The following is a 26,178-nucleotide window of genomic DNA, read 5'->3' as shown; positions in this document are numbered from 1 at the left end:
ACTGGTTTTCTAAGAGTGTGTTGTTTAGTTTCCATATGTTTGTGAATTTTACAATCTTCTGCCTGTTATTTATTTCCAACTTCATTGCATTATGATCCAAGAAAGTGTTTTTATATCAATATTTTTTAATTTGTTGTGACTTGCTTTGTGATGCAACATGTGGTTTATCCTAGAGAATGTGCCATGAGCACTTGAGAAAAACATATGTCCTGCCATTGTGGGGTGTACTGTTCTATAAATGTCTGTACAATTCAACATCTCTGTTTCCTTATTGACCCTTTGCCTAGATGTTCTATCCATTGATGTGAGCAGTATATTGAAGTCTCCAACTATTATTATAGAGTTATCTCCTCCTTTCAATGTTCTCAGTGTCTGCTTCTTGAATTTTGGGGCACTCTGGCTTGGTGCATAAATATTTCTGATTGTTATGTTTTCTTGATGAATTGACCCTTTTATTAATATATAGTGTACTTCTTCATCTCTTTTAATTGTTTTCCTTCTGAAGTCTACTTTGTTTGATATTAATATAGCAACTACTGCTTTTTTCTGGTTGCTGCTTGCATGAAAATTCATTTTCCAACATTTCACTTTCTGCCTTTTTTGTCCTTATGTCTAAAGTGTGTTTCTTTTTGACAGCATGTAGATGGGTCCTGTTTTGTAATCCATTTTGTCAGTCTGTATCTTTTTATTGGGGAGTTTAATCCATTAATATTTAGTGTTACTACTGTAAGGGCAGTACTTTCTTCTACTATTTTGTTTTTTGGATTTTATATGTCATGTCCTATTTTTTCCTCTCTCTCTTTTTACCCTTCTTGATAATTTTCATTTCTACACTCCTCTGCAAATGTCTTTCTCCTGTCTTTTCCTATCAGCCTGTAGCACTCCCTTTAGTATTTCTTACAGCACCAGTTTCTTATTCATAAACTCTCTCAGTGTCTGTCTGAAAATATTTTAATCTCTCCCTCATTTTTGAAGGATAGTTTTTCCAGATGTAGAATTCTTGGTCAGCAGTTCTTCGCTTTCAGTATCTTATATATATCACACCACTGTCTTCTCAACTCCATGGTTTCTGTAGAGAAATCTGTACGTAGTCTTATCGAGCTTCCCTTCTATGTGATGGATCACTTTTCTCTTGCTGCTTTCAGAATTCTCTCTTTCTCTTTGACATTGGACAATCTGATCAGTAAGTGTCTTGGCATAGGTCTATTGGGGTCTCTTCTGTTTGGGTGCACTGTACTTCTTGAATCTGTAATTTTCTGTCTTTCATAAGAGTTGGGAAATTTTCAGTGATCATTTCTTCTATTATTCCTTCTGCCTCCTTTTCCCTCTCTTCTCTCTCTGGGACACCCATGACATGTATATTTGTGTACTTCATGTTGTCACTCAGCTCCCTAAGACCCTGCTTGTATTTTTCCATTCTTTTCACCATCTGTTCTTTTGTATGTGTGAATTCAAATGTCTGGTCTTCTGATTCATTGATCCTTTCTTCTGCCTGTTCAAATCTACTGTTTTATCCCTCCATTGTCTTTTTCATCTCCTCTTTATGCCCTTCATTCCCATAAGTTCTGCCATTTGTTTTTCAAGTTTATGACTTCTTCTTTATGGTCATCCAGTGTCTTCCTTATATCCTTCATCTCTTTTGCTCTATTCTCCCTCAGTTCATTGACTTGAATTTTGAGTTCATTTAGATTTTTTTGAACATTTTAAATTAGTTCATCCTTCAGTTCATTGAAATGATTTAGCACTAGTTACCTCAGCTGTCTAGGCATCTTACTTTCCTGATTAGTTTATTTTGGAGCTTGTTTTCATCTTTTACTTAGAGTTTTCTTGTTGGTTGGCTTTGTTCTTTAAACTTTGGTATTTAGTTCAGCTTTTCCTAGGCCTCTAACTTAGGTTCTATTTAGCTGATCAGAGTTTTTCACCTCTTGTTTTTCTGTTTCTTCCCTGCCTTTATGTAGCCTTTTTGTTTGATGGTTTCCTCACATATGGTGAACCCCAGTCATGTCTTCCCAGTCCAGAGAGGTGCAGGTCTTTTGAAGGGGATATGGAGTTTCCTTGAGAATGAGACCCTCCTGTGAGGCCTTTAGACTCTGGCTTTTCCTATGCTGTCCAAAGTTGGCACTTGCCAGCCCGGAACTCCCCCAGCAGTGTGGGGAGGTATGGAACCTTTAGTTGTCCTGGTTACAAGGTCAGGGGCATGGCTAACTGAAGCTGGTTTCTGAATTCCAGCCCCTGGGGTCTAAGTTCCCCAAAGGAGGGCTTCCACTGGAGCTGGGACACAGCACTCTTTTCTTGGGAAGTTGTGGTCTTTAGTGAATTTTCTCTGCCACTAGACTGATTGCTTTGTCTCTCAGAGCTGCTTAGCTCTGCTCTTTCCTGGTCCCAAATTGCAAGTATTTGAGGCTTTCTGTAATGGGCTTCTCAGAATAGTTATTTTTAAGAAAAGAGAAAAAGGTAAAAAAGAAAAAAAAGAAAAAAGTAAAAGAAGGGCCCAGTATAAACTATTTATATTCCTTGAAGTTCTGATGGGCTATTGAGATGAGATTTCACTGATCTCAGCTGCTCCATGTATTCGTGACTGTTGTATGAAGTATGTCCAAACAAATTCCTCTGCGGTGTCCAGTCCATGCAGTTCCTGGATATCTATAATGCCCCCAAAGAATAATTAAAACCCGCACCTCACCACTCCACCATCTTTTTATGCCGCCCCCAATATGTTGATTTTTGAATGTTAAACAAATGTTCAATAACTGGGATACTCTCCACTCAGTTGTTATATATTCTCTATCTATAGTTTGACATATTTAATTTGCTAATATGTTGTTTAGGATTAGTTTTTTTTGGATTAGTTTCTTAGTTTTCAAGCACTGCTCAATATTGAGTGGCTGAAAAAGCTGAAATGTAGTCTCACAATTCTGAAAGCTAAAAGTTAAATTCAGGTTTTCAGTAGGGCCATGCTTCTTCTGAAGTCTGTAGAGAAGAATCTATTCCATGCTTCCTTTGGCATCTGGCAGTGGATTGCTGGGAATTAATGAATTTCTCTGCTGTGGTTTTCACCTACTGTTCTCTGAGCTGTCTGTGACCAATTCTCCCCATTTTATAAGAACAAGTCATATTGGACTAAGGACCACATATTGAATTAGTTTGTCCAGGTCTTAAGTAATACTTCCAAAGACTCTATTCCCAAGTTAATTCACATGTTGTAGCCCTGGGAATTAAGACTTAAACATGTCTTTTGGGGGACAGTATTCAGTCTATAACTGTGTCCATGATCTTAGGGAAAATGGTCTGTGTTTACATTCTCCTGCAATATCTATTTTGCCAGATTTTGTTGTCAGGGATATTGTAGCTCCATAAAAGAAATTGAGAGGTGTTCCCTGTTCCTCTGTTTTCTGAGAGTGTCTGTGTAACATTGTTTTCCTCAAATGTTTGGCAGACTTCACCTGTGATGCCTATAGTTTACATAGTTTGAAGATGTTTTTTGATGGAGAATTCAAGTTCTTTAATAAAGGGCTATTCTTACTTCCTTATATTGTCTTTTGTCAATGTATGAAAGTTGCATTCTCCAAGAACTATGCCCGTCATATCTTAGTTATCAGATTCATTGCTATGTAGTTTGTTTCTAATATTCACTTATTGCCCTAAATTGCTTTTAATATCAGTTAGACCTTTGGAGATATAATTTCTTTCATTCTAGATATTAATAATATTTTGTACTTTTTTCTTGGTCCCATGTCCTATATTTTTAATTGAATTAATCTTTCCAAATAACCAATTTTAGTTTTGTTAATATTCTCTATATCCTCTCCTCTCTCTTTTCAGTTTTCTTAACTTTACCCATTTTTAGCTTTGTTAGTTTTATCTATTTTCTCTCTTTCTCATTGACTTTCTTTCTTCCTACTAAGTTTGATTTTCATTTTTCTCCTTTTTTTCACTTCTTAAAGTGGAAATTAAAATTGTTCCCTAACCAATTTACTTTAAAAATATCATCCTTTTTAATGCTACACTTTTCTAAGTACTACTTTAGCTGTGTCCCACAAATTTTACCTATATCTTATTTTCATTTTCATTGTCCTAGAATTTTTTTCTAATTATGCTTGTGATTACTTCTTTGATCTGTCTGTTACATAGAAGTTTGGTGTTTGTTTTCCAAGTATTTGTGTTTTTCTACATTAATTTATCATTATTCATTTCTGTTTTAATTCTCTGGTGTTCAGAGAACATACTGTGGAAGATACCAACATTTTGAAATTTGTTCATGCTTTTTGCACATCATATTATCTAACTTGATTATTTCATGGTCACATAAAAAAATCAATGTACACTCTATTGGATTTGGTTAAATTGTGTCATGGTGTTCTTCAAAATTTTTTATTTTGTGATTTTTTGTTCTATCAGAGTAAGAAAGGTGTCAATATTGCTGCCTAGGCTTGTGGATTTGTCTGTTTCTTTAATTTGTATTTTAATTTTTATTTTAATTTGTATTTTGATATTTTTTAGCCACATTCACATTTATGATTGTTTTGGATTTATGAATTGATCCTTTTTTAATTATAAAATGTTTCTTTATACCTTTGTAGTATTCCTTGTCTGAAGTCTGCGTTGTCTGATTATAGTAAAACCAATTCATTTAAAACAATTGACCATTTCCATGTGGTAAAGGAAGTCTCAACAAATAATTAACACCATCAAACTATGCTCATTAAATTCAAAGCACAAAGAAAGCAATATGAGAAATAGCTACATACCATTGTCACTCATCTTGCAATTCTGGAAACTACTATCCTCTTATGACATACTATCAAAGAATATTTTAAATTAAATGAGAATGTTAACAGTTCACATTGAAATCTATAGAATTTAGGAAAAGCAATGATATATTTATAGCTTTAAAACATCCGGTATAAAATATGTAACAAAACAAAAGTAATAGGTATAACAATATAGATGCTAGAGAAGAACATACACCAAAATGTAATACTAGGAAAGAGTGACACATAAATTAATATAATGTGAATTTAAATTAAAAAAAAATAGCTGAATCCAAAAACTACATTTCCATTTTGGGAAAATTTAATAAATGAAACACCATCTGGCAAAATGTATCAAGAAAATGTACAAGATTATTAGAAGGAAAAGTTGGTAAACATTAGATATAGAAGAAAAAAATTCCCAAGGACACATTGAAACTATATGCCAAAAAAAATTACAAACAGAGATGAAACAGAAAATATTTTTGATAAAATATAAAATAGGCATATTGATTTAGGCAGAAATAGAAAGACCTAATAATATATTAAAAATTAATGCAGAGTATTCAGTCAAGTATATCCTTGGGTTGAGTACAAAGTATCAGACAATTGAGAGGAATTTCAAGTGTTCCCTGGGTACACTTGTATAAGGGTAATCATATAGTAAAACAGGAGAATGCAAAAGCGGATTGTCATAGAAAGGTCCATGTGTGGACATCAAGAGACTCAAATTCTGAAGATGAAGCTGCAGTAGAGAACTCTGGATTTAGCTTACAGGAAGATAAAGATCAGGCCACTAGGAAATCAGAAATCACAGATTTCCCTACAAATGGACAAAAACTGAGACAGAGGCAAATGTATATGCATATGAAGAATGTCCATCTGGAATTTCATTAAATATGTGGACTAAATTTCAAGAATTGCATAAAAAACATTCTGAACAGAAAAACTCAGCCTCAAGATTCAGGAGGAAAAAAAGAAAACACTCCAGGAAAGACAAATTGAACAATGGACAGGCATCTCATTGTGAACACTGACTAAAATGAAACCCAGTGGGAGGAACTCAGTATTTTGGGGTCAAACATAGGTTTAATCCCCCATCCCCCACCCTCAATCAAAAAGAAAAAGATTGAGAAATCAGGTCTTAAAAAGAGCATAGACCAGGCTGTGGAAGAGTGGAATATTGAGAAAGCCGTGGAACTCAGCAACCAACAGGCTACCCAAGAGCTTGGTGTAAAAATTGCCAAAGCTGTTGCCTGCCCAATTTTTTAAGAGCCAAGAAGGAGGCTGAAGAGTCATAGGTTATTTGCAAAAGGAAGAAGCTTGCATGGGAGGATTGAAGCAAAGAAGAGATGGGAAAACAAAAGCAACATGGGATATATGGAACTTGCCAGGGCTCTTCAAGACATTTCTAGACCTAAGTGTTCAATTTACTGAAAATAATTTCCTGCTTATGTTAAATGCCAGAAAGTTGATAAAAGAAAAAAGAAGCATAAAATTTGGGAGTTGATTATCTTTTCAGTCTTTCTCTAAGGATTGATCCTATTGAAGTGCATAAAATGGAGCCTTATGTTATTTATACAAGAAATCTAAGCATACATGCAAGCAAAAATGATAGGAGCTTTATTATTTACTTATATAACTTACAGTATAAAATCAATTTTACTTTTTATCCATTTGGTATAGCATTATCAATGAACTCCTTGTACTTTCTTGTCAGTACTTGGTTTAACTGCACTTACTCTAGAATTTTGTTTTTAAAATTGTTATTTGTTTATAATGGATTAGCCATAAAGGCAAGAAAGTCTCGGTACTGTTTTTACAAATGACTTTAAATCACCTTAATTTATAAAATAATTGACTCTACTGGAGGCAGGAGAGTTGATATTTCATAGTCATATGGTAAAACCAATTGATCAATTTTCAAGTACATCCAGATAAAATATTTCAATAGAGGACAAACAAACAACAACAACAACATCAACAAGTCTCCCTCAGTCAAAAAGAACATGTTTCATCTTCAGATAATGAACCATCAGAGTATGTTGCAGTATCTCAGTTGCAGGGAAGCTCAGATATGAGAATAGTGAGGAGTTTCTTATACCCTGTTAGCTGTGTAGCTAAAGCCAGGCTGTGTGATTTGTTTAACTGGGTGCATTCCATCATTCTACCAAGCTATCATTAAACAGTAGACAAGCTAGTAAAGAGTACCTCCAGAGGTGTTTTGAACTTTAAACACTACACTATAAATCACTAGTGAGATTACTAGCTAAATTGAATCCTTCCTCTGGCTAATCAGTTTCCATTGGTAGAATATTTTGTGAGGATTTTAATCCAATCCAATGTATTTCATCATGGATATCTGTAAGAAAGGCCCTGATGCCAGTTTTTATATAGTGCTTGGTATTAAGAATATGCAATTCAGTTAAAATATCCTAATGGTTAGAAATAATGAAAATAGGTTTTATGTAAATTATGTAAGATTGATCACAGAAAGAAAAAAAAGCAGAAGCTCCAAGGGAGACCTGAGACTATAAACCAAAGGTGATAATATTAAAGTGTTATACCAGCTGTAATGTATTACAAATATAAATATAAAGCATAATAATTATTAATTGGTCATTGATGATACATTGTTACTGCATTTTGTAGTTACTGAGAATTATCGTTTTGATATTTTAAACTCTTGGTTTTTTAATGAAACCATCTAATTTTATTATTTTTAGGAGAAAAAACACCATTGTGCCCACCTCCACCTCAAATTCCCAATACTGAAACTATAACAACCACAGTAAATTATCAGGATGGAGAAAAAGTATCTGTCCTCTGTCAAGAAAATTATCTAATTCAGGGAGCAGAAGAAATTGTGTGCAAAGATGGAAAATGGCACTCAATACCACATTGTGTTGGTCAGTAGTTCATAGCTTGCTCTATAATATTCTTTCAAAATGAGGTGCATATTCTTCTGGGCTTTGCTTAAATGAAGAAGGTGAAGACATTTCTTTGTATCTTTTACAGTTTATCTTGAAACAATAAACTACAATTAGATGCCTAAATCAGTCACCATTCTTTCACTTTTACTGTCAAATGTATACTGGCAAAGAATTGGAATATTCTTTAAGGACTAGATAAATATTTTATTTATGCATATTTCAATCTTCATGATGAGCAGGACAAGTATGAAGGCAGATATTGAACAATAGGATAATAACTTAGATATTATGGAGATATATATCTTTGCAAGTTCCAAGTATTTGGTTTTAAATAATGTTATTTGTTTACATTACCTTAGTTTTAAAGCCCCCAATAATATTTGATTTTATTTTGCTAGTTAAACATTATATGTGCTTGACTTTTTGATCTCTGTATTGTATCCAGAAAAAATACCATGTTCTCAACCACCTCCTATTGAACATGGAACCATACAATCATCTAGATTTTCAGAAGAAATGGAAGAAATATCCAACTCCAGGCGTTACATACATGGCACTAAGTTAAGATATATCTGTGAAGATGGTTTCAGGATATCTGAAGAAGATGAGATAACATGCCACATGGGAAAATGGAATTCCATACCTCAGTGTGTAGGTGAGGGTAGTATGCCAAACTGATATTCAGTTTTCACTGTAATTCATTAAAAATGGTCTAATTGCCATCAAGGTCAAGAGGCAGCCTGATTTAGATTTACACATACATATATTTATACATATATATATATATATATATATATATATAAATCATTATATATTGACAATTAAAAACCATTTTTGCAATTGAAAACCATTTTTACAATTTTCATTTTAATTTCTTGCAATATAATAGTACTTTTCTTAGGTTCCTTAATCTTACTCTGTTTCCTTTTAACCATCATGGTTAGTTAGAGAAGTGATTGTCATCTTTTTCATAAGTGTATTGATACTTAAGTTCTTGCTCAGATTGTGACAGAGGGACAGGCACAAGAATGGTGGTTTAGGAGGCAATTTTGTACCTCCTTTGAGTTGTGACAGTAGTCACTCTGTTATTTCTTTTCAAATAAAGCCACTGAATGTGACAACCGGTACATAAAATTGCATTTTAGAATTTGTGTTGTGGATTTATTTTTAATATTTTTTAGGAAATCCTTGTGAAAAGCCACCTTTGATTCGGAAAGGTGCCCCTTCTCCAAAGTTAGACAGTTATCAACATGGAGAAGAAGTTACATATGAGTGTGCGAACGGTTTTGGGATTGATGGACCTGCTTCTATACAATGTTTTGGAGGAAAATGGCCCCAGCCACCAGAATGCAGAAGTACAGTGTATTTAATTCTATTTTACCAATGAAAAATATCTTTTATTCAAAGCTTAAGTGGTATAAGTAAGAAACCAAGCAGTAGTTCTAGAATTTAACGCATTATCTCTGGAAAGTACTGTGTTCTGGCAGAGAAGTAGAGCCTCAGTAATAAGACATTTTTGACAAAATGAGCCAAATTATTTCCTTTTCACATCCCCTTGTGTGCCCTTGCAGCATCCTCTGCTATATGTTCTCAGACTGCTCATCTCCGTTCCTGGAACATAGCTTGTACCTCCTCATTATTTCCATTATTCACTCTACTATTAGTTTACCAATTATGTCCTCATGAATATATAGTTCACAAAATATTCAGAATAATTATATGCAATTACGTTTTGACAGAAGCTAAAAAATGAGAAAGGAATAAACACATATTGTTGAGGGCTGGTATGAAGAAGGAAAGAATGTAAATGCAAGAAGTAAGAATGACTGCAGGGTTTACATCTACCCATATCTTCTCAGGCTCCTGATATTACTATTTCTACTTTATTGCTTTGGTAAATGTAGAACAATTAACTGCAATTAAGCCAAGCCTGCTTGCAGACATATTTTGTCAAATTATGAAAAATACTGTACGCATTCATTGGTTGGATATGTAGCTTTTTTTTTAAATTTAATTGTTAAATTTTATGTATTTTTAAATATTTGCTGAACAAATGCATATTTTTTTCAGAAACAGATTGTTTTGGATTACCCAATGTTGATAATGCAACACTCATAAGCCAGAAGAAGAAATCATATAGGTCTGGAGAACAATTAATGTATAAATGTCCACAGTATTTTGAAATGGATGGATCAAATATTGTAAAGTGTATTAAAAGCAAATGGATAGGAAGACCAACATGCAAAGGTACTTCCATGAAATTTTTAAATTTACTTATTGATGTGTTTTAGGTAATAACATATAGAAGTCTTTGTCTCTAGCTTCATTTAAAGTAGGCACAGACTAATTTTTCATAACTAGTGAACTAGGTTTGTGCTTGAACATGAAGAGGTGGGACTGCTTGTGCAAGTTAATCTTGTCAGTCAATGGCTCTCAAAGGGTGTTCCCTGGACTAGCAGCATTAGCCTCTTCTGGGAAATTGTTACAGATGGAAATTCCTGGGTCTAGCCCATACCTCCTGGAGAAGAGACTCTGAGGGAGGGATCCTGAAACTCTCTAACAAGGTTTCCAGTGGAGTCTACTGCACACTTCAATTTGGGAACCACAGCTATAGCCTTTCAATACTGCACGTTCTCCTGAAACTTCTGATGAATGATACCATTGTTCATTATAGTGTCCTTAAGAATTTCCCAAAGGGTCATTAGAGTTGTTTTCATTAATTATAGATTTATTTTTCTGTTGCTTTCTCACGTTTGTTTGAATATATTTGATTTATATCTTCCTTTTAACTTTAATATTTTTCAAAGTATGTTCTTAACTTTTGACTTAATCTCTAAGAAAGTACATACCTGTGCTTACTTTTCTAAGGGACTACATTTCAGATTGATCAGCAGGATAACTGCTAGCCCAATCTGATATAAAATAATCTCTTCATGATGCCCTTTTTACATTCTAAATCCGTATTGAATTTATTTAATTGGTAACATTTACTTATCATTCACATTTTTACTGACTTCATAAAGGAGAAAAAAGGTTCTCAAACTTCTTGTGAAGGATGAGAGGGAGAGAAAGAGATTTAAGCATGTAGCAGTTTAAATCTTATACTGAATATTGATTTATTTACATTCCTTAAAACTTTCATATAAATTTTGTGAAATTAGTAAAGTTTTACATAACGGATTATCTACTGATTTTAAATCTGCATTGAAATCTATTTTGAACCCCCTTCATTGAGTTGCTACTCAGAATGCTTACTAGCTGAAGATACTTTTTTCTTTCTACCAGATGTTTCCTGTGTGAATCCACCTGTAGTGGAAAATGCTCGTATTATATCAGGGCCTTTGGCTAGATACCCACCTGGTGAGAGAGTACGTTATGAATGCACCAAACCTTTTGATCTATTTGGGGAAGTAGAGGTGACATGCCTAAATGGAACCTGGACAGAACCACCTAAATGCAGAGGTAGAGTATCTTATTACCAAAAATTTGTAGAGAGTAGAGTAGGGATATAATATGTTGATATGAATATATAGTGAAGTAGTGCTCAAGGAATATATTATTTCAAATAAATATAGAATGATGGTGCTTAAAATCCCATTCTTTTTGTGGACTAGACAAGTTGTTTGGTATGTTTGTTTTATGGCTGATTGGATCATATTAAAGGAGTAGTTGAAATCTTGGAAAATTCCTTATCCTAAGCATTAAGACACTGTTTTATTTCCTTAGGAATGAATGTGTAAAAGATACCTTAATTTGAAATTTACAGTAGAAAGCTTGGAAGTGATCATACAATGTGATATAAATTTGTGCATCTTCAGCATTTTAATTATATCTAATTTGATGTGAGTGATTGAGCTCATTTGGAGAAATAGTGTATGTAGAAAAATAAGTCTTGAAACTTGGTCTTCTAGTAATCCATGTTTAGAGTTTAAGAGATAGGAGGAGTCAGCAAAGGGGACATTATTACAGCCACTTCTATTTTGTTAAGTTAAAAGTTTACCTGATATAATTCTTTCTAATCTTTTACTGTGACACATACTAAAGTTTTATGTTCGACATTAGATTTTGGAGACAGCACGTAGATGGATATTGTTTTATTTCCACATATTCATTCTTGGTCTTTTAACAGGTATATTTATAACATTTGCATTTTAATTAATTCTTCAAATATTTATGTTTAATGTGCCATTTTCTTATTGGTTTGTGCTTGTTTCATCCATTTCTTGATCCCAATTTCACTTTCTTGTCTTCCCTGGGGGTTCCTTCACATTTTTAGAATTTTATTTTAATTTTTCTGCATGTATTTGAGAATATTTCTTTGTTTAGTTTTATGTTTTTAGCAGTTCCTCTAAGTATTAACAATATACATGTGAAACTTATCACTATTGGCCTTGGCATTTTATCACTTGAACTGAAGTATGGAAACCTTACTTTCTTTAAGGTCCATTTATCCTTCCCACATTTTTAATAAAAAGATATCAAGTATTTCCTCAACATATACTGATGTATGAGATGATACAATTTTGCTTCTCTTATCCAGCATCATTTGAAAAACTCATGATCCAAAAGTTAGTGTACTATACTTACTCCTATTTTTGTCAATTCGATTTTTCATTTTTTCCTTTCTGGAATCTCAATACTCCTTCTATTATCTTTTCATTAGGATTTGAAGAATTTACTTTAGCCTGTCTTTAAAGGTATATCTGCACTAGACAAATTCTTTCAGTTTTTCTGTCTTAAGATCTCTTTAGTTCCCTATATTTCTAAAGGTTAGTTTTGTTTGATTTGTATTGATGTTGTGAGTTATTTTATTGCAGCATTTGAAAAATATTGTACAACTTCCTTCTGATGTCCATGGTGAAATGGGAAACAAACTATCATTTCAATACTTAATTCTCTATTGCATAATTTCATTCCAGAGGCTGTAAAAATTTTTTCTATTCTTTACTTTTCAGCAGTTTGATTATGATGTGTCTCAGATTGAATTTATTTGTAATTCTCCATTTGGAGTCGACCCCGTTTCTTGGCCATGTAGATTTATGCCATGTGTCCAATTTGGGAAGTTTTCAGACATCAATTTTTTTTATAAATGCAGTTTTTTTTTGTTTGTTTGTTTTTGTTTTTTTTAATCTTCATTTTATTGAGATATATTCACATACCACGCAGTCATACAAAACAAATCGTACTTTCGATTGTTTACAGTACCATTACATAGTTGTACATTCATCACCTAAATCAATCCCTGACACCTTCATTAGCACACACACAAAAATAACAAGAATAATAATTAGAGTGAAAAAGAGCAATTGAAGTAAAAAAGAACACTGGGTACCTTTGTCTGTTTGTTTCCTTCCCCTATTTTTCTACTCATCCATCCACAAACTAGACAAAGTGGAGTGTGGTCCTTATGGCTTTCCCAATCCCATTGTCACCCCTCATAAGCTACATTTTTATACAACTGTCTTCGAGATTCATGGGTTCTGGGTTGTAGTTTGATAGTTTCAGGTATCCACCACCAGCTACCCCAATTCTTTAGAACCTAAAAAGGGTTGTCTAAAGTGTGCATAAGAGTGCCCACCAGAGTGAGCTCTCGGCTCCTTTTGGAATCTCTCTACCACTGAAGCTTATTTCATTTCCTTTCACATCCCCCTTTTGGTCAAGAAGATGTTCTCCGTCCCACGATGCCAGGTCTACATTCCTCCCCGGGAGTCATATTCCACGTTGCCAGGGAGATTCACTCCCCTGGGTGTCTGATCCCACGTAGGGGGGAGGGCAGTGATTTCACCTTTCAAGTTGGCTTAGCCAGAGAGAGAGGGCCACATCTGAGCAACAAAGAGGCATTCGGGAGGAGGCTCTTAGGCACAACCATAGGGAGGCCTAGCCTCTCCTTTGCAGCAACCGTCTTCCCAAGGGTAAAACCTGTGGTAGAGGGCTCAACCCATCAAACCACCAGTCCCCTATGTCTGTGGTCATGTTAGCAATCATGGAGGTGGGGAAGGCGAATACCCCTGCATTCTCCACAGGCTCCTCAAGGGGGCACTACATCTTTTTTTTTTTCCTTGTTTTTCTTTTTTTTTTTTTAAACTTTCCCTTCTTTTTTAAATCAACTGTATGAAAAAAAAAGTTAAAAAGAAAACAAACATACAATAAAAGAACATTTCAAAGAGACCATAACAAGGGAGTAAGAAAAAGACAACTAACCTAAGATAACTGCTTAACTTCCAACATGTTCCTACTTTACCCCAAGAAAGTTACCTAATATAGCAACATTTCTGTGAACTTGCTCCTACTATATCCGTCAGAAAGTAACAGACTATAGTCATTCCTGGGCATCCCCAGAACGTTAAATAGCTTATCTGTTCTTCTTGGATTATTGTTCCCCCTTCCTTAATTGCTCTCTACTGCTAGTTCCCCTACATTCTACATTATAAACCATTTGTTTTACATTTTTCAAAGTTCACATTAGTGGTAGCATATAATATTTCTCTTTTTGTGCCTGGCGTATTTCGCTAAGCATTATGTCTTCGAGGTTCATCCATGTTGTCATATGTTTCACGAGATCGTTCCTTCTTACTGCCGCGTAGTATTCCATCGTGTGTATATACCACATTTTATTTATCCACTCATCTGTTGAAGGACATTTGGGTTGTTTCCATCTCTTGGCAATTGTGAATAATGCTGCTATGAACATTGGCGTGCAGATATCTGTTCGTGTCACTGCTTTCCGATCTTCCGGGTATATACTGAGAAGTGCAATCGCTGGATCGAATGGTAACTCTATATCTAGTTTTCTAAGGAACTGCCAGACTGACTTCCAGACTGGCTGAACCATTATACAGTCCCACCAACAATGAATAAGAGTTCCAATTTCTCCACATCCCCTCCAGCATTTGTAGTTTCCTGTTTGTTTAATGGCAGCCATTCTAACCGGTGTTAGATGGTATCTCATTGTGGTCTTAATTTGCATCTCTCTAATAGCTAGTGAAGCTGAACATTTTTTCATGTGTTTCTTGGCCATTTGTATTTGCTCTTCAGAGAACTGTCTTTTCATATCTTTTGCCCATTTTATAATTGGGCCGACTGTACTATTGTCATTGAGTTGTAGGATTTCTTTATATATGCAAGATATCAGTCTTTTGTCAGATACATGGTTTCCAAAATTTTTTTCCCATTGAGTTGGCTGCCTCTTTACCTTTTTGAGAAATTCCTTTGAGGTGCAGAAACTTCTAAGCTTGAGGAGTTCCCATTTATCTATTTTCTCTTTTGTTGCTTGTGCTTTGGGTGTAAAGTCGAGGAAGTGGCCTCCTAATACAAGGTCTTGAAGATGTTTTCCTACATTATCTTCTTGGAGTTTTATGGTACTTTCTTTTATATTGAGATCTTTGGTCCATTTTGAGTTAATTTTTGTGTAGGGTGTGAGGTAGGGGTCCTCTTTCATTCTTTTGGATATGGATATCCAACTCTCCCAGCCCCATTTGTTGAAAAGAACATTATGGCTCAGTTCAGTGACTTTGGGGGCCTTATCAAAGATCAGTCGGCCATAGATCTGAGGGTCTGTCTCCGAATTCTCAATTCGATTCCATTGATCTATATGTCTATCTTTGTGCCAGTACCATGCTGTTTTGGCAACTGTGGCTTTGTAATAAGCTTCAAAGTCAGGGAGTGTAAGTCCTCCCACTTCGTTTTTCTTTTTTAGAGTGTCTTTAGCAATTCGAGGCATCTTCCCTTTCCAAATAAATTTGATAACTAGCTTTTCCAAGTCTGCAAAGTAGGTTGTTGGAATTTTGATTGGGATTGCATTGAATCTGTAGATGAGTTTGGGTAGAATTGACATCTTAATGACATTTAGCCTTCCTATCCATGAACATGGAATATTTTTCCATCTTTTAAGGCCCCCTTCTATTTCTTTTAGTAGAGTTATGTAGTTTTCTTTGTATAGGTCCTTTACATCTTTGGTTAAGTTTATTCCTAGGTACTTGACTTTTTAGTTGCTATTGAAAATGGTATCTTTTTCTTGAGTGTCTCTTCAGTTTGTTCATTTCTAGCATATAGAAACATTACTGACTTATGTGCATTAATCTTGTATCCCGCTACTTTGCTAAATTTATTAGCTCTAGTAGCTGTATCGTCGATTTCTCAGGGTTTTCTAGATATAAGATCATATCATCTGCAAACAATGACAGTTTTACTTCTTCTTTTCCAATTTGGATGCCTTTTATTTCTTTGTCTTGCCGGATTGCCCTGGCTAGCACTTCCAGCACAATGTTGAATAACAGTGGTGACAGCGGGCATCCTTGTCTTGTTCCTGATCTTAGAGGGAAGGCTTTCAGTCTCTCACCATTGAGTAGTATGCTGGCTGTGGGTTTTTCATATATGCTCTTTATCATGTTGAGGAAGTTTCCTTCAATTCCTACCTTTTGAAGTGTTTTTATCAAAAACGGATGTTGGATTTTGTCAAATGCTTTTTCAGCATCTATTGAGATGATCAATTGATTTTTCCCTTTTGACTTGTTAATGTGTTTTAATACATTGATTGATTTTCTTATATTGAACCATCCTTGCATGCCTGGAATAAACCCCCTTGGTCATGGTGCATGATTTTTTTAATGTGTCTTTGGATTCGATTTGCAAGTATTTTGTTGAGGATTTTTGCATCTATATTCATTAGGGAGATTGGCCGGTAGTTTTCCTTTTTTGTAGCATCTTTGCCTAGTTTTGGTATTAGATTGATGTTAGCTTCATTAAATGAGTTAGGTAATGTTCCATTTTCTTCAATGTTTTGAAAGAGTTTGAGTAAGATTGGTGTCAGTTCTTTCTGGAAAGTTTGGTAGAACTCCCCTGTGAAGCCATCTGGCCCTGGGCATTTATTTGTGGGAAGATTTTTGATGACTGATTGGATCTCTTTGCTTGTGATGGGTTGGTTGAGGTCTTCTATTTCTTCTCTGGTTAGTCTAGGTTGTTCATATGTTTCCAGGAAATTGTCCATTTCCTCTACATTATCCAGTTTGTTGCCATACAGTTGTTCATAAAATCCTCTTATAATTTTTTTAATTTCTTCAGGATCTGCAGTTATGTCACCTTTTTCATTCATTATTTTGTTTATATGGGACTTCTCTCTTTTTGATTTTGTCAGTCTAGCTAGGGGCTTGTCAATCTTGTTGATCTTCTCAAAGAACCAACTTTTGGTGATAGTTATCCTCCCTATTGTTTTTTTGTTCTCTATGTTATTTATTTCTGCTTTAATCCTTGTTATTTCTTTTCTTCTACTTGGTTTAGGATTGGTTTGTTGTTCATTTTCTAGCTTCTTCAGTTGATCCATTAGTTCTTTGATTTTGGCTCTTTCTTCCTTTTTAATATATGCGTTTAGTGCTATAAATTTCCCCCTTAGCACTGCTTTTGCTGCATCCCATAGGTTTTGGTATGTTGTGTTCTCATTTTCATTCGTCTCTATATATTTAACAATTTCTCTTGCTATTTCTTCTTTAACCCACTGATTGTTTAGGAGTGTGTTGTTTAACCTCCAGGTATTTGTGAATTTTCTAAGTCTCCGATGGTTATTGACTTCTAATTGTATTCCATTGTGGTCAGAAAATGTGCTTTGAATAATTTCAATCTTTTTAAATTTATTGAGGCTTGTTTTATGTCCCAGCATATGATCTATTCTGGAGAAAGTTCCGTGAGCACTAGAAAAGTATGTGTGTCCTGGTGATTTGGGATGTAATGTCCTGTATATGTCTGTTAAATCTAATTCATTTATCAGATTGTTTAGGTTTTCAATTTCCTTATTGGTCTTCTGTCTGGTTGATCTATCTATAGGAGAGAGTGATGTGTTGAAGTCTCCCACAATTATTGTGGAAACATCAATGGCTTCCTTTAGTTTTGCCAGTGTTTCTCTCATGTATTTTGTGGCACCTTGATTGGGTGCATAGACATTTACGATTGTTATTTCTTCTTGTTGAATTGCCCCTTTTATTAGTATGTAGTGGGCTTCTTTGTCTCTCAAAACATCCCTGCATTTACAGTCTATTTTATCTGAGATTAATATTGCTACACCTGCTTTCTTTTGGCTGTAGCTTGCATGAAATATTTTTTCCATCCTTTCATTTTCAGTTTCTTTGTGTCCCTGTGTCTAAGATGAGTCTCTTGTATGCAACATATTGATGGTTCATTTTTTTTGATCCATTCTGCGAATCTATATCTTTTAATTTGGGAGTTTAATCCATTTACATTCAGCATTATAACCGTGAAGGCATTTCTTGAATCAGCCATCTTATCCTTTGGTTTATGTTTGTCATATTTTTCCCCTCTGTCTATTAATATCCTTTATTGTACCCATACCGAATCTCTTTAGTATTGAACCTTTCCCCAGGTCTCTCTGTCCTTTCTTTGTTTCTCTGTCTGTAGGGCTCCCTTTACTATCTCCAGTAGGGCAGGTCTCTTGTTAGCAAATTCTCTCAGCATTTGTTTGTCTGTGAAAAATTTAAGCTCTCCCTCAAATTTGAAGGAGAGCTTTGCTGGATAAAGTATTCTTGGCTGGAAATTTTTCTCACTCAGAATTTTAAATATATTGTGCCCCTGCCTTCTTGCCTCCATGGTGGCTGCTGAGTAGTCACTGCTTAGTCTTATGCTGTTTCCTTTGTATGTGGTGAATTGCTTTTCTCTTGCTGCTTTCAGAACTTGCTCCTTCTCTTCTGTGTTTGACAGTGTGATCAGTATATGTCTCGGAGTGGGTTTATTTGGATTTATTCTATTTGGAGTTCGCTGAGCATTTATGATTTGTGTATTTATGTTGTTTAGAAGATTTGGGAAGTTTTCCCCAACGATTTCTTTGAATACTCTTCCTAGACCTTTTCCCTTTTCTTCCCCTTCTGGGACACCAATGAGTCTTATATTTGGACGTTTCATATTATCTATCATATCCCTGAGGTCCATTTCAATTTTTTCAATTTTTTTCCCCATTCTTTCTTTTATGCTTTCATTTTCCATTCTGTCATCTTCGAGGTCACTGATTCGTTGTTCAACTTCCTCTAGTCTTGTACTATGAGTGTCCAGAATCTTTTTAATTTGGTCAACAATTTCTTTAATTTCCATAAGATCATCTATTTTTTTATTTAGTCTTGCAATGTCTTCTTTATGCTCTTCTAGGGTCTTCTTGATTTCCTTTGTATCCCGTACTAGTGTCTCATTGTTCATCTTTAGTTCTTTGAGTAGCTGCTCTAGGTGCTGTGTTTCTTCTGGTCTTTTGATTTGTGTGCTTGGGCTTGGTTTATCCATATCGTCTGGTTTTTTCATATGCTTTATAATTTTCTGTTGTTTTTGGCCTCGTGGCATTTGCTGAACTTGATAGGGTTCTTTTAGGATTTGTAGACCAATTGAAGTCCTTATCTCTGATTTATCAGATCTACAGCTTCGTGGAGTACACTTTCTCTAATTAACCTGCAGGGCGTCCATGAGCCACCTGTTCTCCATAAGCCAGTTCTCCCCTGCTTAGCCTTTTTGGTGAGTGGGGGAGTGAGTCTTGTGGGGTCCAATTGGTGTACCAAGCTTGCGTGTGTAGTTGGTGTTGCCTGCCCCATATATGGGGTGTGTTTCTGGGCAGTCAGGGAGGGGGGGGTGGCTCTAACAATCAAATCTCCCTGGTGATCCTAGAGTTTTAAAGCTGCTTCAATAGTCTAATCCTTTAGTTCAGTCCTGCCACAGTTTGTCTCTGACACTGACCCACAAGTCCTTGGTATTGGCGTATGGCTCCTGAGACTTGCAAGTGGGCCCCTCTTCCAGGCCTTGCACCCCGGGTCCTGTGTTGAGGGATGACTGTGCTATGTCACAGGTGAGTGCCGTCCCCCCAGGGCAGTTCTGGGCTGCTGGGCTGTGTAGGGAGGCTCCCAGGCTGCACAAATGATGGCTGAATGGGGCTTTGTTAATTCACACTGCTCTACCTTCCCAACTCTGAGGTTGCAGGGAAGGCTAATGTCCACGCCCAGTTTTGTGGTGTGTCCCTGTTATTTGAAGCACTTCCGTCACATTGGGTTGTCTGGGGCAGCTCTGGGTTATGGGGCTGGCGATGGGCAGGAGTGTTTCCTGTCCACCAGGATGATGGCTGTGAGTGGACACCCCCCTTTTCTTGGGAAGTTGTGGTGTTTAGTGAATTTTCTCAGCCACTGGATTATTGCGTTTTGTCTCAGAGCTCTCTTAGTTCTGCTCTTGACTTGACCTGCCCAAATTGCAAGTCTTTGAAGCTTTCTGTATTGGGCTTCTTAGAGTAATTGTTTTAGAAAAAGAAAAAAGGATTAAAAAAAAAAAAAAAAAAGGGCCCTCCTCAGAGATCTAATGGGTTATTGAAATGCTAAGAGACAAAGCAACCAGGGCCATTAAGGAAATGTCCACAGGGCAGAGAGATCAGCTTTTCTTCGGGATTTGCATATGCGCCTCAGGGCCTGAGCTCCGGCTTAAGCTCTGCCCTTCCCCTTTCTATGTTCACCAGAACTCCAAAAATCCTCCGCTTTTATTTTGGAGTTTTTCGTGTTGTTTTTTTTCTCTATGCCTGTCTCCTCTCTGCTGGGCTGGCTACTCTCAGATTCTCTGGTGTCTGGTCTCAGTCTATCTATGGTTGGAGTTTGGATCAGTAGAATGAGTTTCCGATAAGGGCTGCCACTGCAGTTCTCCCTTCTCCTTCCCGGAGCTGACAGCCCCTCCTCCCACGGGACTGAGCCTGGCAGCGAGGGGCGCGGGTCCCCTGGCCGCAAAAACTTACAGATTTCGCTGATCTCAGCAGTTCCACGTTTTCATGAGTGTTGTATGAAGTATGCCCAAAGTCAGATTGCTCTGTGGTGTCCAGTCCACGCAGTTCCTGGCTTTCTACCTACTTTCCTGGAGGAGTAACTAAAACATACAGCTCACCAGTCTGCCATCTTGCCCTGCCTCAATAAATGCAGTTTTATGAAAATATATTCACACAGCATAAAATCCATGTGAAGTATCCAATCATTTCCTCATAGTATCATCACATCAGTATGTATTCATCACCATGATCAACTTTAAAACCTTCTCATTACTCCAGAAAAAGAATTAAAAATAAAAAAATATATATCCAAAACATCCCATGAATCCCTCATTCCCCCTATTATTGACCCTAGTATTGGTGTGGTACTTTTGTTACTGTTGGTGAAAGAATATTAAGATATCACTGTTAACTATAGTCCATGATTTGCATAGGTACCTTTTCCCCATATACCCCTCTATTATTAACTCCTCATAATAGGGTTATACCTTTGTTCCAGTTCATGAAAGAACTTTTTTATATTTTTACAGTTAATCACAGTAATCCACAAGATTACCATGTTATACATTCCAATGTTTTAACCTACAGCTTTCCTTCTGGTGACAGGCATGAATCTGAACTTCCCCTTCCCACAACATTCACCCACAAGTCAGCGCTGTTGGTTACACTCAAAAATCTGCTACTGTCACCTCTATCCATTTCCAAACACTTAAGTTCAACCCAGTTAAAAGTCTGCACATATTCAGCAACCACATCCCATTTTCTGACCTCATTCAATATCCTGGTAACCTGTATTCTAGATTTTATGTCTATGAGTTTACATATTACAATTAGTTCATATTAGTGAGATCATACAATATTTGTTCTTTTGTTTCTGACTTAGTTCACTTAACATAATGTCCTCAAGGTTCATCCATGCTGTCGTGTGCTTCAGGACTTCATGCATTCTTACAACTGAATAATAGTCCATCGTAGGTATATACCACATGTTGTTTATCTAGTCATTGATTGATGGACCCTTGGGTTGTTTCCATTATCTGGCAATTGTGAATAATGTCACTATGAACATCGGTGTGCAAATGTGCATTCCCATGCCTGCTACTGGGTGTTTACGGAGTAGTGATATTGGCTTCCAAAGGAAGCAGCAAACTGTCCTCCTTCTTGGCTGTACCGTTTTACATTCCAACAGCAGTGAATCAGTGCTTTTATTTCTCTACATCCTCTCCAACACTTGTAGTTTTCTGTTTGTTTAACAGCGGGCATTTTAGTAGGTGTGAGATGATATCTTATTGTGGTTTTGATTTGCATTTCCCTAACAGCTAGTGAAGCTGAGCATCTTTTCATGTGCTTTTAGGTCACTTGTGTTTCCTCCTAAGAAAAGTATCTGTTCAGGTCTTTTGTCCATTTTTAATTGGGTTGTTTGTCTTTTTATTGTTGAATTGTAGGATTTCTTCATACATTCTGGATATTGAACTTTTGTCAGATATGTGGTTTCCAAATCTTTTCTCCGGATGTGTCAGGTGCCTTTTCTCCCTGTTAACAAATCCTTTGAAGCATGGAAGTATTCAGTTTTAAGGAGGTCCCATTTATCTTTTTTTTTTTTTTTCATTGCTTTTGCTTTGTAGTAAAGTCTAAGAAATTATGCCTATTGGTAAATCTTGTAGATGTTGCCCTACATTTTCTTCTAGTAATTTTATGGAATAGCTTCTTATATTAAGGTTTTTGAGGTATTCTGTGTTAAGTTTTGTATAAGGGGTGTGGTTTCATTCTTTCATTCTTTTGGATATGGATATCCAGTTTTCCCAAAGTCATTTATTTGGGGACTCTAATGTTTTGTTATTTTTCTATTGTCCCTGAAGCTCTGTTCATATTTTTTGCTGTTTTCAAAGTGCATTTTCCTACAGGGTAGTTTCCACTGTTTTAACTTCAATTTCACAGATTCCTTTTTCTGCCATATCCAGTCTACTAATAAGTTCATCCAATGATTTTTAAAAATTTTCTGGAATTATATTATCAAATCTATATTCCCACTGAGGTTTAAGAATCATTCTTAAATAATTCCAAATTCTCAGTCATCATGGTGTTGGTATCTACTGAATGCCTTTCTCTTTTGCTATTTTCCTCATTCTTGGTAGGTAGAGTGATTTTCAATTGTATCCTTAAAATTTGGGGCATTATGGCTTGAAATTTTACTTAAATCTTCTATTTAAGTAGCCTCCATCACCAGCATTCAGGGTGCAAGTCCAGGATTACCACCTGGCCTCTGCTGACCCCATGGGAGAAAGGATAGGTACTTTTACCTCAGGATGTTGGACATCTAGGATTTCCACTTGGTCTTTGCTGATCAAAGGTTGGGAGATCTTCAATTACTTGTATGTTTTTTTTAGAATAGGTTAGATATTGTAAAAAAAGGTTTCTGTACTGCTAGGTTGCTCCTTTCATAGGCCTTAGGCTTGAGACTGCAGGGTCTTTATGGAATTTTTTCCTGAACCAGATATCATTTCTGAGTTGCAGTGTTCTCCAATACTTAGTCCACAATAAATATACAAGAGGCAAAATAAAACCGAAGTAATGTACTTCCTTGTTATTCTTTGAGTTCCAAATTCCTAGTCATATCTACTTCTCTAAACTTTCTGACTCTTCATAGTTTATTGTACATAACATATCCAGGATTTTTAATTGTACTTAGCAGGAGAAATAGGCAGAAATGTTCCTACCATATCTTGACGAGAAGAGAACATAAAAAAACCCTTTTTATTTTATACAAATTGTATTCTTTGAAATTTTCCAAGGACTTTGATTTTCCTTTTGCAATAGAAATGAAGAAAAATATCTAGAGACACAAAGGACAACAAGAGGCTTTGCCTGTTTATCTTCGCTAACCTATAGTCAAACATTGATTCACATACACACACACACACACAATTTTAATTGCGGAATATTATAAAGCAAATTTATATAATACTTTGTGTATGCTTTAATTTGAGGTGAAATGAAGGATTGAGAAATTGTGTAAATTTTAGTATATTGGATAAGAATTTCTATGTTAAACATTTCTATTGTTAGATCACACGAGTCTTGATATGTATAGTGCTGTTTTATTCACCTCTATATAACCTGTAAGTTGATTCAGTCTCAAAAAATAATATTGTTTAGATTCTAAAGGAAAATGTGGGCCCCCTCCGGCTATTGACAATGGAGATATAACCTCATTTCCACGAGGGGAATACGCTCCAGGATCAGCAGTGGAGTATCAATGCCAGGCCTACTATGTTCTTCAGGGTGATGCACGTGTGACGTGTAGAAACGGAGAGTGGTCAGAACCACCAAAATGCTCAGGTAAGTGCTTCACTCTTCCAGGTATCCTGGAAAATGAGAGTAATGAGAATCAATGTTGACTGTTTATGATTGAATTTTTATGGAATAACAAGCAACCAATCTGCTGAGTGCTTGAAACCAAAAATTAATATGTGTGGAAACAAATATTGGGAAATTATCAATCAAACACAGTGGTAATGGAAAGTTTTTTAAGACACTTAATGTAATAATTCACATTATTAATGTAATAATTAATGTAATAATTCACATTATGAATTAATAACATAAAATGATCTCCCATTAAGAACAGCTTATTTTTAAATCACTTAAATTTTCACTTTTTAAAAATCTACATTATATTTTTCATGAAGATGGGTTAGCAAATGTTCTGAGAAAACATTCCTGAAGCAGTATCTAAGATTCTAATGAAAACCTAGACTTCTATGGAAAAGAAAGTTTCTGCTAATTAATGTTTTATGTTTATTTTCTTCTACTTGCAGGGGCATGCGTAGTATCACCAGATATCATGAATGAACATAACATAGAGTTAAAATGGTCAACTAAGAATAAACTGTATTCCAGAACAGATGATGATATTGAATTCCAGTGTAAAAATGGATATATCCCACAGACACCAACAAATCCCTTCCGAACAAAGTGTCAGGAAGGGATAGTAACATATCCCAGGTGTCGTAAAAAAGACATCTGGTATCGATATTATTAAAATAATTCCATTTATTCTGAATTTTTGCATTATTAATCCAGTTCAACTCTATTTTAATTTTCATGTGTTAACTGATTTTTATTGATATCAGAATTTGTGTTAAATATGAAGTGGATGATGTAATTATAAACAGAGAGACCAGTGTTTCACTTCTTAAATGTTCCATATTAAAACTTGACAAACAATAATGATGTGTGTCCTATTTATAAAATGTCTACTGCAAGAAATTAGGTGCATTCTCTTCAAAGCTTATGTGTGTGCATCACTCTCCTAACTCTCTCAAAGCTTTTTCCTAACTTTTGAGGCTTTCTGAGACTCTCTATTTCAGAAAAAGTGGAAAGATAGGGTGGTCTCCAACTTCAAAGTCATATCACTTCATAAACATGTAAGGCTGCCGTGTGATACCTTATGCAATGAACAGGATACCTGTGATTATTTATCAGTTCCTAATATTAGCTTGCTTATATAGCAATGGATAAATTTATCAAATATGATGAAATGTGTGATCCTCTGCAAGATGTCTAGCATACTCCATGATCCAAACAATGATAGAGAGAAAGTAGGATCCAGATGGATGTATACCATGGTAATCTTGTTATAAAAAGTGGTGGATATTCAATACGGGGTCTAATCCTACACATGCACATGTGATTCTCTGAGCTCAGAATTAATGTTTATTGAATACAGATTAACATAAAATTCAATAAAATATTTAAAATGACTGTATCTGATTTAGCATTAATAGGGATGATTTGATGTTTAAATCCTTCATAGTGATGTGTATGTGCCAATTTTTGGAACTTTGTGAATAGCAAGAATATGTTAGTTAAAAATAAAGCCCATGGGAAAGCTAAGAAATACACATGGAGAAAGAATTCATATCTCTAATTGAAGTCTGAACTCTTTTTCTGCTTTTTTAACATTTTCTGTATGGGATAATACTGACATTCCTAGCTGCCAAGCTCTAGCTCTGAGTCTTAGGTGTTCACAGACACTGGAAATTCCAGGGACTGACCAGGTTATACACAAAGGGGTCAAGCACCACAGAATTTAGAGCTAACCATCACAACTCTGGATTAGATGTGACTGCTGTAAGAGCTTACAATCTAGGGACCATTACAGTAAACCTTCCCCTGAGAACCTGTGCCCTAAGATTCAATTCTCAGGGTTTTCACATTACAGTTAGTCCAAATTGGTGAGGCGTTGTAATGTCTGTCTTTTCATTTCTGGCTTATTTCACTCAAAATGCTGTTCTCAAGATCCATTCACCTAGTTGCATGCCTCACACCTTCTTCCTCCTTGCAGCTGCTCAGTATTCTATTGTGTGCATACACCACCATTCTGTTCATCAGTTGATGGACCTTTAGGCCATCCCATCAATTGCAAATCTCGAATACTACCATCATAAAAACCAGCGTGCAAATGTCCATTCGTATCCCTGCTCTCAGTTCTTCCAAGTTTATACCAAGAATGAGGTTGCAGGATCTTATGGCAACCCCATACTTAGCTTCTTGTGGAACCACCATACTACCCTCCAGATGAGCTACACCATTCTGTTTCCCCATCAACAGTGAATAGGTCATTACCTCTCTCCATGTTTTCTCCAGCACTTGCTTCCCTCTGTTATTTTTTCCCCAGCAATTTTATAGAAATATATTCACATACCATACAATC

At 35.7% G+C, this 26,178-nt stretch overlaps 1 protein-coding gene across 1 annotated transcript in view; it reads left to right on the top strand.

The window, feature by feature from the left end:
* Nucleotides 1-24,692, top strand: part of LOC119526185 (complement factor H-like) — a 125,085-nt gene extending 100,393 nt beyond the window's left edge. Inside the window, exons 16-22 of the mRNA XM_037825109.1 lie at nucleotides 7,478-7,660; nucleotides 8,130-8,339; nucleotides 8,866-9,039; nucleotides 9,755-9,931; nucleotides 10,970-11,146; nucleotides 23,619-23,801; nucleotides 24,281-24,692. Of these exons, the coding sequence (XP_037681037.1) occupies nucleotides 7,478-7,660; nucleotides 8,130-8,339; nucleotides 8,866-9,039; nucleotides 9,755-9,931; nucleotides 10,970-11,146; nucleotides 23,619-23,801; nucleotides 24,281-24,504 (1,328 nt within the window). The 3' untranslated portion in view covers nucleotides 24,505-24,692. The remainder of the gene's footprint in view (nucleotides 1-7,477; nucleotides 7,661-8,129; nucleotides 8,340-8,865; nucleotides 9,040-9,754; nucleotides 9,932-10,969; nucleotides 11,147-23,618; nucleotides 23,802-24,280) is intronic.
* The last annotated feature ends 1,486 nt before the right edge of the window (nucleotides 24,693-26,178 follow it).

The sequence above is a fragment of the Choloepus didactylus genome, chromosome 2, assembly GCF_015220235.1.
Source record: "Choloepus didactylus isolate mChoDid1 chromosome 2, mChoDid1.pri, whole genome shotgun sequence".
Lineage (NCBI taxonomy): Eukaryota > Metazoa > Chordata > Mammalia > Pilosa > Megalonychidae > Choloepus > Choloepus didactylus.
Note: the sequence above shows the minus strand (reverse complement) of the source record. Positions and strands in the feature narration are given on the sequence as shown.